At 29.9% G+C, this 12319-nt stretch overlaps 1 protein-coding gene across 1 annotated transcript; it reads right to left on the bottom strand.

Annotated features, from left to right (window-relative positions):
* Nucleotides 1–2810: 2810 nt before the first annotated feature.
* On the bottom strand, nt 2811–4691 carry LOC123225099 (arogenate dehydratase 3-like). The gene has a single exon (XM_044648961.1). The coding sequence runs from the start codon at nt 4464–4466 to the stop codon at nt 3216–3218; it is 1251 nt and encodes a 416-aa protein (XP_044504896.1). The 5' UTR covers nt 4467–4691; the 3' UTR covers nt 2811–3215.
* Between the last annotated feature and the right edge of the window lie 7628 nt (nt 4692–12319).

Raw genomic sequence — 12319 nt, 5'->3', positions numbered from 1 at the left:
AACTTCAAGTCACAACACACCCCCCATCGCGAATTATGCTGATAACGTGTTATAAACAGCCCAACAGATATTGTCCGCTTTGAGCTTCAAACCCGTACGGTTTTATTCCTAAAACGCGTCTCTTGGATAAAGGGCTTCTGACCCCTGTTTATATACAAACTCAGTAGACTGCACGGAAGCGATATGAGACTTCAGGTCACAACAGATTTCACCTATGTTATATTAATTGTGTCCCGTCAAAACTAAACGTAAGAGAAGAGATTGATCAATATTCCAAACCGCCCAATTAGGTGAAAATTTCTCTGTGTCTTCGACAATACGGCGAAGGTTGGATTGGACAACGTAAGAGAAGGGCAAAGGAAGAATGAATGAAAGGACACTGATGAGCAGAGCAGGCAGGAAATGCCGACGATATACGTCAGAAATGAGTGAGAGGATCGTCATTTAAGTTGCTTTCAACTACTAAAAAAATTCTATTAACTTAATTCTCTACCTACCCAAACAACGGGCACCGCTTTCTTCTCCTTTCTCCTTTCTCCTTTCCTTACCAAACCCCGCCCCCGCCCCCATTCTATTTTGCATTTTCTTCTTTTCTAATCATCACTCTCATTTGTAATTCTATTAGTGTTGTTGCTTTTTCAACCAGTGAATCTACTCTAGCCAAACCCACGTCATTTCAATTTTATTATATTATTAAGTCATCATCACCCATTTCACAGCCTGCTGGACTTTCTGCATCAAAATTACTAGCAATTTATTAAGTTTATTATGTGAAGATATTTATTGTAAACATATATAAATATGGAAGTTACTTCATTTTAGAAAGGCCAAACGACTATTTCCCACCCAAGGTTTAGCGTTTTCTCAAAAGTCCTCCCTTTAACTATGGAAACACCAAACACCCACTCATGGCCAGTTAGATTTAACCAAACTCTAACGGTGGTAGGGGTAAAATCATCATTTTAGCTATAATATTAAAAATAAACTAAAATAGAATCTAATTTTTTCCCCCTAAACTTTAAAAACTGAAATTTTTCCCCCGTCTAAGTTTTAAAAAATGGCAGTTTCACCCTAGGGTTTGGTTTTGAAATCTCCGGCGACCTCTCCGGCTCCGTTGCCGACGGCCGCTCCCTCCGGAAGCAAGCTCTCCTTCCGACGATCTCTTTCCTCCCATTTGGAGGTCCGATCAGCGCCCGGAGACGCCGTGGGAGACGAAGTTCTTCGTCTTCCCAGACGAGGACGACGGCGTCGGCTTCGTCTGGGAAGACGAAGAACTTCGTCTTCCCGACGAAGTCTTCGTCTCCCACGGCGTCTCCGGGCGCTGATCGGACCTCCAAATGGGAGGAAAGAGATCGTCGGAAGGAGAGCTTGCTTCCGGAGGGAGCGGCCGTCGGCAACGGAGCCGGAGAGGTCGCCGGAGATTTCAAAACCAAACCCTAGGGTGAAACTGTCATTTTTTAAAACTTAGGCGGGGGGGAAATTTCAGTTTTTAAAGTTTAGGGGGGCAAAAGGAGATAAAATTTTCAGCCGTTAGGGTTTGGTTAAATCTAACCGGCCATGGGTGGGTGTTTGGTGTTTCCATAGTTAAAGGGGAGACTTTTGAGAAAACGCTAAACCTTGGGTGGGAAATAGTCGTTTGGCCTTTTAGAAACGAGAAACACGAAAAGCAAGTACTTTTCCCGCTCGGTTGGTGAGAATGGTTTTCAACTTTTAATATTAAGATATTCAGCAATTTTTGCCCTACTATATAGGGAGAAGGATTAATATTTTTCTCACCTTATAGCAAAAATTAAATATTAATTTTAATAATTAAATTGTATTTTTATCATTTTATAAATCATATGAAAATTAAAAATATAATATATTTTCTTCCGTTGATTTACAAATTTATCACTTAAATCTCTATTATTGGTTAAAAAAAATCATAATTATAATTCTAACTTGACTATTCTCAAATTTATAGTTACACAAATTATAGTTGAAATTATGGTTAGAATTACATTATTTTAATGAGATTATGATTTATTGCATTAATACAACGTGATTTCAAACATCGTTAGCCATAGTTTGTTGCCAACAATTGTTTTAATTTTTTTTTTTTATAAAACAATGATGAGAATATATTTAATAAAATTTGAAAGCAAAATGTTATTTATCATTATTAAATCTTAAAAGTTATGATTTTTTTTTTAACGTATCTATCATCAAAATTAATTAACTTTATTAACAATATCTTATAGAAAAGAGAGAATATATCCTTTTAACATAATCCACGTGAAAAATAGGAGTCGGCATTAGTCACCCTTTATATCTCTAACATAAGTGCATTTGCTAGCTAACGAAAGTGACACATTTTGTGTATAAGAAGCAAAAAAATGTCTAATCAATAATGGATGGATTAACTTGAGTTCATCGAATTGATTTTAAGGAAAGTACAAGTTTCAATTCGAAGCTAGTAGCTTAACTTTAAGTTTGTAACTCGAATTCTTTAATTAATATCAAAATGATGTTTTATTAATTGAGAAAAATGATTTAACTTTAATTGTAATAATATTATTTTACTAATTATTTAGTTTGATTTATGAGTTAAACTTTTATTTAAATTTAATTTAATTTTTATTTGAACCAAAACCCTGTTTGAGTTCGATAAATGCAAACTTGAACTGACTTTTTTTTAGCCAAACCAGCTTTGTTTAGACTAGCCCTTGCCGACAGTGAATCATTGTGCAAATGACATTCACCTAAATTCATTGGACAATGGAAGAAAAAATAATATCCATTATTGTAGACTAGACTTAAACTTCTTCGGCTGTCAAAAAAAGTTTGCGGGGATATTTAATTATGAAATTAATCAATAAAACGACAACAAGATTTGTTTAAACGTAACATCACAATAAACCAACTATATTGACAAGAGAGGGGAAAAGGAAAAAAAACAGTTGCTAGGCTAGTCTCACCTTTCGTCGTGGCTTTGTTCCTTTCTTGAAGGTTTCTGAAGTTTTTACCATACAACAAGAGAATGTGGTATGTTATACACATTCTTACAAGTCACATCTGGATTGAAATCCCCAGCAAGAAAATCCCATTATCAAATAAAATTTTAAATTTTAATTTTCCTTTGTTTGTGCAAATAATAACTTCTCTAAACATGTCGTTTCAGAGGAGGGGCGGTCTGTTTTAACTCTTAATTCATTAATTGAATTTGATTATTATTATTAATCACACCTAGATGGGCACCATGGGGTCATGTCCATTGGATAACTCCCCAGCACCCTTAAAAATGACGTGAACTCCTGCACCTCGGCCAAAGCATTCTGGGCCCTAACCTCCGCCATCGACGCCTCAAAATCGACATAAAACATGTATTCGAAATGCTTCGCCGTTCCTACATTCGCATCGTCGACCAACCTGATCGGACGGTTCCTGTGCGGCCGTGATTCGATCTTCGTCAAACTTATGTTCCGGAAAGCAAACGCCGACAACACCTTGAACAATACGCTTGTTCCCTTATCATGAGCGAACACGATACTTGTCTTGAACGGCCGATCCGTGCGTGGAATGATAGGTTCACGTGCCAACATCACGAACCTCGTTACGTTACTAGAGTCATCTTGAATTCCGTCGGCTAAAACTTGTAATCCGTACAGCTCGGCGGCGCGTGCAGAGGCGATTGCAGCGGTGTCGCGGAGATTGTTTGCCGCGATGTATTCGGCCGCGCCAGCTGTATCGTCCACGGCCTCACGTGCGACATTGAGTCCAAGCTTGGTGAGAGTGTGTTCACACTGAGCGAGTGCTTGAGGATGAGAGATAACTCGAGTGAGATAATCCTTTCTCACACCAGGTAAAGCCAAGAGACAATGATGAACCGGAAGCTGGACTTCACCGACGATATGCAACCGGTGGCGGAGAAGGAGATCGTAATTACGGTGAATAGATCCGCCTAAGGAGTTTTCGACAGGTAAAACGGCTCGGTCGGCGATCCAGAGCTCAACTGCTTGAAACGCGACTTCGAATTGGTCACAAGGAATGGCTTCACAGTTAGGATAAGCTTTACCAGCGGCGGCTTCGGAGTATGCGCCGGGGACTCCTTGGTAGGCAACTCTAAGCTGAGAGCCGTGCATCGGCGCTGGAGAGAGGTCGGTGATGGTGAGAGGCTTTTGAGGCGGGAGTTGTTGAGGAGGTGTGTTGTTGTTATGATCGATAGGGACCAAGTTGAGGTCAACAGAAGTCTTGTGGCCGTTGACAGCGGCGACATGATCGGCAGGTTTGTCGATGGGGCCCTCTTGAGAAACGACTTTACTGGAGAGAATAGCACAGGAGCTTTGCCAGTCAGCACGGTTTAACCCGACAGCGTTTGGGAAGTTAACGGAATCGGATCTGTAAATAGAACTGACCCGGGAGAACTGACGGGTCCGGGGAAGGGAAAGTGGGTTGTTGAGATGGTGGGAAGGAGTAAGAGTCTGCATACTGGATTGAATAGCAGTTGTAATTATATTAAAAGTAGAAAAAAGAAAAGAGAAAGAAAAGAAAAAAGCAAGAGAGAGGGAAAAGAGAAGTTCAGTTAGCTTGGTGTTCTCTTGGTGAAGGGAACGTCAAGCTGAGAGATAAAAGGAGGAGATGGTGGCGTTTATATATTCAAAGAGAGTCGGCGAAGTCTTTGGGAGGATGGTATGTGTGCGCAGGTGGTTCGGTCAATCTCACACCTACCCCCTGTGCCTGTCTATCGATGAGCGCTTTCCTTTTTTTATAATTATTAGAGAAAATAACATTTTTCCACTCGGCAATTTGCCTCAACACTTTTTCACTTTACGAGGAATAAATATTTTATTTATGTAAAAAGTAAATTTTATTTAAAAATAATTTTATTATTCAGTAATTTTAAAAAAATTTAAAAAATTATTTGCAAATCAAATTTAAACATTTTATATATAACCATTTAATTCTTAAAAATATTTAAAAACTAACAAATCTATTGATCCTCCAAAAGTGATAAAAATGATACAGTTTGATTTAAACCTTTATGTTGAGTTAAGACGTCATTGAAATAAAGATATTATGAAGAGCAAATGATATAGATTATGTTGGAAATCTAATTCTAACGTCAAATTACTAGTGTGTAAATTTTCACTAATAAGATGTATCATGTATCAATGAGATCAAGGTGCAAAAATATAACAAATTAGATTGCAAAAAAAAAAAATTATTTTTTTACGTAATTTGCCCATAAAACTTTAAGGGTTTATGTTCACAAGATTGTTAATTTAATGGATCAAAGTGTATCACATAATAATAGTCTAAAACAGTAGTTGTGCCTTCTCCCAATCTAATCTTCTTCCATTGATTCCTTACTTATTATTTATCTTTATATCGAGAGGATAGGTAAAATAATTATATTCTATTAGTTATCGCTAATTTTAGGAGATTGATTCCTTGATGATAAAAAATATATCATTAATGTCGTATGATTGTTAGAGTCATGGTGTTTGCGGTCTTAATATCTTGTTATAAGACTTCTGGAAAATAATTAGTTTTTCTCGTGTATTGACCCTTCAAGTGATGGCTTATAATCACTCTTAAAATAGTTGTTATACACTAGTTATTTGTCAATAGTTTCCATGTGTAATTGTCTTTGTGAGTTGACTTCTAGGATCGTATAACAATAAGAAAAATTGAAAACAATATGAGTAAATATGAATTATGTCGAGTTTGAATATCTCTTAATTTAAGTTTAATTTGAATAGAAAATTACATGTTTTAAGTTAAGCTTGAGTTTGTTAAATCGAGTTTGACTCAAATCGATGGTTTAAATTCATAGCTTTTTGATAAAACAATATTATTTTACTTAAATAATAGACAAAAGCACCAGTTCTAGTCATAAATTTGAATTGAATCGAATCGCAAATTTGAATCACTAATTCGAGTGATGAATTTGAACTGAATAACTCCTAGCTCGAATTTAATTTAATTTAAAAAATAAGTCAAATCTTTTGATTTAAATTCAAATAAAATAAATTTGAGCTGAGTCAAACTAAACCAAGCTAAATTAACTGTTATAATTGGGTTATCTCAGTTCAAATACAATCCTAGGAAATAAACCATATAAGAAAGGCAATCAGGCAAGAATGTAAGCAAATATGGTTGCTACATAAAATGGAAATCAATTAATCAGGAACTCAATATGTGGAAAAATCTTATTTGTCATTTTCTTTAAATAGAATTTGCTCACTTTTGTTTACCCTCCATTAAGGCTGTATTTTAGATTTTCATTTTCGTAAAAGCATTTCTTGCCGTTGTTTTTCCAAAGAAACATCATACGTTTCTTGTCCTCTAATTAAAGGCCATATATTATTACTTATTTCATTCACAAAGTTTAAATTAAAACACTTAACGCGAAAATATTTTTCAAACACAACAAATAGCTAGATTAAACTAAGCAAGAAAATATTTTTTTTTATAATCCTCAATCAGAGAAAAAAAAAAATCACAAAAGGCTGAAATTTCTTAAAACTGAAGCCAGTATATGATGTTTGTTTCCCAAGAATGTTTTAATTTCTCATGTTTTTAAAACCGAATAAGACAGTTTGATTCAATCGATTAAACGGTGAATCAGTCTATAATTCGATCTGATTTATATATAAATATTGATTTATTTAAAATTTGATTAAATTCAATAAATAAATTAAACCCAAAAAACTATTTAAAACTAATAATTTATAATTGATTTTTTAATCTATATAATAAAATATCGATTGTCTAATTAATATATTTGAAATTAGATTTATATATTTTATATGTCTTATATTTTACAAAAGTGATAAATGTTTGATATCCTTTAAGAAATACGTAATAATTTTATAAAATATTAAATCAGTTGAATTATAAATTAATAAAATAATTAATTTGATTACTGATGTAATTTAAAAAATACCGTAATTTCCGAGGAAACAGAAAGGAGGTGGGCGATTATGATATATTATTTTGCGCGCAGGTGCTTGTGAAAGTTGGATGGAAAATTCCGAGAAAAACGTTATGGGAAAAATGAAGAAAGGATTATTGCTGTTTGTTTCCTCGGAAAAAAGTGTGGAAACCGACAAGAGAATGGGTCCATACCAGGAAAAATGAAGATAATGTTAGAAAAAATAAGTGGAGGGCGGTGTTTCTTTATAAACAGTTTTAATTTTACAAATGTTATTTAATTATACGATGATATATTATATATTTATTTATTTATATATTAAAAAATGAGTATTAATGATATTTTTTCATAAATACATTCACTCACAATTCTGAATAAAATTTAGAGTTTTGTGTCGTAAAAGGTTTTATGTATTAAAAACAAAGAGTAAAAATATATTATCAAACTTATAACAAAATTAGATTTTTTTATGAAATAACCATAGTTTAATTTTTAATATATAGTCAAAACTGCTTATAAAAGAGTAATACTTTATGTATTCACTTTTTAATATATATTTGAGTATATATATATGATGTAATATTATATGATTTAATATTATTTTATTTTTAAATTTAAATCGCTTAATGATAAATATTAAATATGTATTTATTTATATACTTAAAATAAATACATGTAATTTTAATACATAAAAATAATTAGACCAAAGGTGGTATGTTTATTCTATGTTTTGACTTAATGGTGATTATTAAGATATTTCATTTGATTTTTAAAATTAGTGAAAGTGTCTCCTTTAGAGTGGGTATAATGTAAGAGCCATATGAATATATTTTATAATATAATTTAGGTACATAGATGATATTTTATTATATAATTAGGTATTATTTTATTTTTAATTTAAAATAATTTAATTATAAAAGAGTATATTATTTATGTATATAGATTATATATAAAAAATATATGTATATAATTTTATTTATAATATAATCTAGTTGTTAGGCCAGAGTCATCACCTATTATAACAAGAATATTTGAGTTGAGCAAAAAAATTCCCAAAACTAACAAGCAAAAAATATAAATTCTAATTACTTTAAAAAAAAAAATTGAATAATTTCTTTTAAAAAAAATAAAAAACCTTATCTGAATCTGACTACTCTTTGAGAGTCAAATCAATTACACCGAATTAATAAAATCTAAGTCCAGTGATTATCTTGTAATTATTGAATTAAATCAATTAAAAATATAATTTTGATATACCAGTGGAGAGATATATAGTCTATGATACCACACTCTTTTGTCACTCAAATCTCACATTCGGGTCAATAATTTCATTTTCAAGCTAGCTTTTAATCTTTTGATAAAATTACACGGCAGTAGTGAGGGAAGTAGGTGAGAAAGTATAAATAAATGAACTTACAAGGAAGAAGAAAGGAAATTGGCCTCAACACCACTACCACAATTGATATAATTAAAAAGAAAAGAAAAATCAACAAATTAAAAAGTTGAAAATTAAGGGGAAATTTAATAATTTAACACAAAAATTAAAGGAAAAAAATGGTAAGTTCTTTATTGTTTTATTTTTATTTTTATAAACCATAAGTGGTAAAATTAAATGAAATAGCCCATAATTTTTAGCTGAATAGAAAAGTATATGATATCAATATTTTTAGAATCAAATCAACTATTGATTTGATGAAGAGAGTGATTTGGTCTAACTAATGGTCAAGCCAATTAATTATTTAAAAATAATATTAAAAAAATTATGATTAAATATATAATTTGAATTATTTAATATTAAAATAAGTTTAGTATGATGATATATATATATATATATATATATATATTCAAATATGATAAATAATGTTTTAGTTCAAGTTTTCATAATAAATTTTTGAAAAAAATTCTATTATTTATATTAACTAAGTGAAACCCGATTTTATACATGATCTACTTGGTTTGGTTAACGATTTACGATTCAATTAGTCAAACTAACCAGTCTGATCCAAATTTTAAAACCATCTATGATATGAAATTAATTTAAAAAATTTTCATTTTAATTTAATTACAAATATTTGATTCAAAATTGTATTCAAAGAATGAGTTATTGTCATGTTAATGGGTTACATACAATATTTCTCGGTATATGCTAGAGAATCGAATCAAAACTTTAATAAAGGTATGAAGATATATGGACATGAGATACAAATAATATAAGAGAGAGAAGGGTGTTTACAATATTTCATAAACTCTATTATTATGTAAGGAAAAATAATTTAAAGGGAAGAAATAATTTTTGAAAGACATATAAAGTGATTGCACATGGAATGTTTTTGATAATAAAATTAAACATATCTAATTTAAGTATATATCTGATATATATATTATTATATAATTAAATTATTTTAAATTAAAAATAAATTAATAAAATAATATTTAATTATATACTAATATATAAATATATTTATTTATTTATATATTTAAAAGAAGTATAAATAATATTATTTTTTAAACTAATTTTACATGATTTATTGACTTCATAATATTATTATAATATGTTATTGGTACAATTATTGTATATATTTTACGATAAAAAATAGCTGGAACAATTTTAAAAAAAAATTATGGAGCCTTAGAAAATCGTTCCATAATAACCCAATAGATACAGGTGTTGAATTATGTATCAAAAATTTAATTTTTTATATTATATATTAAATATTGTATTATATAATATCATATGATTTTTAAAAAAATAAATAATAAAAAAATCTGATTGATATATCATCTTTTTTAAAAATATCATAAATACTCTTAAAAATTTAGAATTTTTTATATATATCTTTACTATATTACTATTTTATCTAAAAAGTATATTGATTTATATCAATAATATATATCGTATTATATAATATATCAACTATATCATATTAATTTGATACACTTTATAATATTTATCGTGCATTGCAACATACGTATAACTAATAGATAATATATGATGAGCATAAAAAATCTTAAGTGTACCAACAGTGGGGATATTAAGAGGATATTCCCATACATGAGAGCTCATTACTTAAATCAAATATGAAATAACGAAATCTTCAACTAAGACAAAAAATGTCCACACATTACATAATTTCCCACGAGCTGCCAAGAACTTCAGTCGGTTAACCCATTAGGTCAGGATTCTACAACATCCCACCTACAAATTAATTAATAATGTCAAAATATTATATATGTTACATACCTAACAATAATAAATTATTATATAATTATATATTATTTTTTAATTTAAATTATTTAATTATATAATAATATATTATTTTTTATATATAAAATTATATATATTCATTATATGTTACTTCTCTTATCATGAATATTATTTTATTTTAACTTTTATTATAGTGTCAGTTATGATAGATGAACAGGGCAAAATTATATCTTTAATTTTCGAAGAATATATATTTTTTTTGGTAAACCCTAATGGCAATGTAATAGAATTGGGACAGATGGGTATGGGTATTTATGAAGAAATTTTTAAACTTTAAGGGATCATTTAATATAAAAGGATATTTGCTATATATTTTTCAAAATTTTAAGGGTCACTTTCGATAGAAAGTATAAAAGTTAATATCTCAACATACTTCGAAAACCTTATGGATGAGTAATAATGTGCACCTAATTAATAATATAATAAAACTATGTATATATATATTTTATATATAATTTAGATATACAGATTATATGTTATCATGCGATTAGATAATTTTAAATTAAATTTAAATATCACTCAATAATATGGTGACATATCATTAATATACTCAAATTATATATAAAAAATATGTAAACATAATATTACTTTTAATAAAAAAAATAAAATCGATTGTGAGGCATATATATTCCTACATATAAATAAATTTCCCTATTATTATTATTATTATTAGAGAATATATATAATTTGTAATTGTTTGATTCAATTAGTATGCATGAAAGTTTTGGGTGTTGCATAAATTTCTTTTATATTTTGGTTTCATACAATGATCAATTCCATACTGAGACAATTTTCTAACTTTGCACAATTGTTTGACTTCATCCATACACTACCGACCGGGGAGTGAATATCAAGGCCAAAACACTTACTCCCACCCAAGGTTTGGTGAAATCCCCGACTCCTGTCTGTTAATTTTTAAAAACTCAAATATTTAACTATTTTATTAAAATTCATGGTTAGGATTAAAGATAAAAATATAATTTAACTAAAATATATGTATGCCCAAAATACCCATATTTCTATTAAAATTAATTGTTAAAATTCACTATTAAAATTAAGGATAAAAATGTGTATACATATTGTTGAGTATATAATTAAGTATATATATAATATGTGATTATGTTATTAATTTAGTTTTAATTCAAAATCACTTAATCTTATAATAACACATCATTTATGTATTCAAAAGTTTGTGAATATATTTTATTGAATATAAAAACAAGTAAACATCACATGAATAAAAGAGAATATTGAAAGAGAGGGGCGATTGAATAAGAATTAACAGCAGAGAGTAAGGATTTAGGGTTACAAGTCATGTGCAGAAAATTGGAAAGATTGTCAATTCAAGCTCTTGACTATATATGGCTAACAATATGAGGACCAACAGTTAGGTCATCCGCACATGCAATACCTAAAAACTGTTTCTTTTCACCATTAATACACCGCATGCACCTGCTTTTCACAAACCTAAACGTCAGCGGATCCTCCTCTCAGTTTCAGCTGCTTTCATTTTTTTTTTTTTCATCGACTTTCCAAGCTTTGAACTCTCTTCAACCAACTCTTTATAAACAAATAATAATGACAGCTAAATGTCAAGAACCTGGTGATTTATTATTAAGTTTACTTTCAGAGCCTGAGCTTACTTAAACCTCACACTTCAAATCTCTCCAAGATATATTGCAATTTGATGGATACCCCAGAAACGTCGTGAGGGTAAAGTATTAAATAAACTAGTTCTGGTGATCGAACTGTAAATGACAACTAGCAAATATGGATTCAAAAAAGAGTGTTAAGTAGGTGAAACTGCCTCCATATATATATATATCTCTATATCCCAGTGAGTCTGCTAAAGTTTGATTGTTAAGTGAAGAATAAGCAGGTGGGCACGCATGGTTGTTGCAAGTTAGTTGGTAACTTATATAGAGTCATGGTCGCAGAAACAAAATTGACAAAATAAAATAAATAAATTAAGACTGCGAATGATGGAAAATGAAATGTGGTTGGCTGCGAGGGGAGACCTTTATTGGAAATGTTCTTGTGGAAAGGCCAATAATTGCTGCCCATCCTTAAATAGGCTATTCAGTTGATGACTGAAATTAGCAACTAATTTCTTTGTCTTTCTCACTAGCAGAAACTTG

This window comes from Mangifera indica, chromosome 9 (assembly GCF_011075055.1).
Source record: "Mangifera indica cultivar Alphonso chromosome 9, CATAS_Mindica_2.1, whole genome shotgun sequence".
NCBI lineage: Eukaryota > Viridiplantae > Streptophyta > Magnoliopsida > Sapindales > Anacardiaceae > Mangifera > Mangifera indica.
Note: the sequence above shows the minus strand (reverse complement) of the source record. Positions and strands in the feature narration are given on the sequence as shown.

Coding starts and splice junctions, on each gene's coding strand:
- LOC123225099 (XM_044648961.1), bottom strand. CDS start 4,466: ATGCAGACTCTTACTCCTTCCCACCATCTCAACAACCCACTTTCCCTT.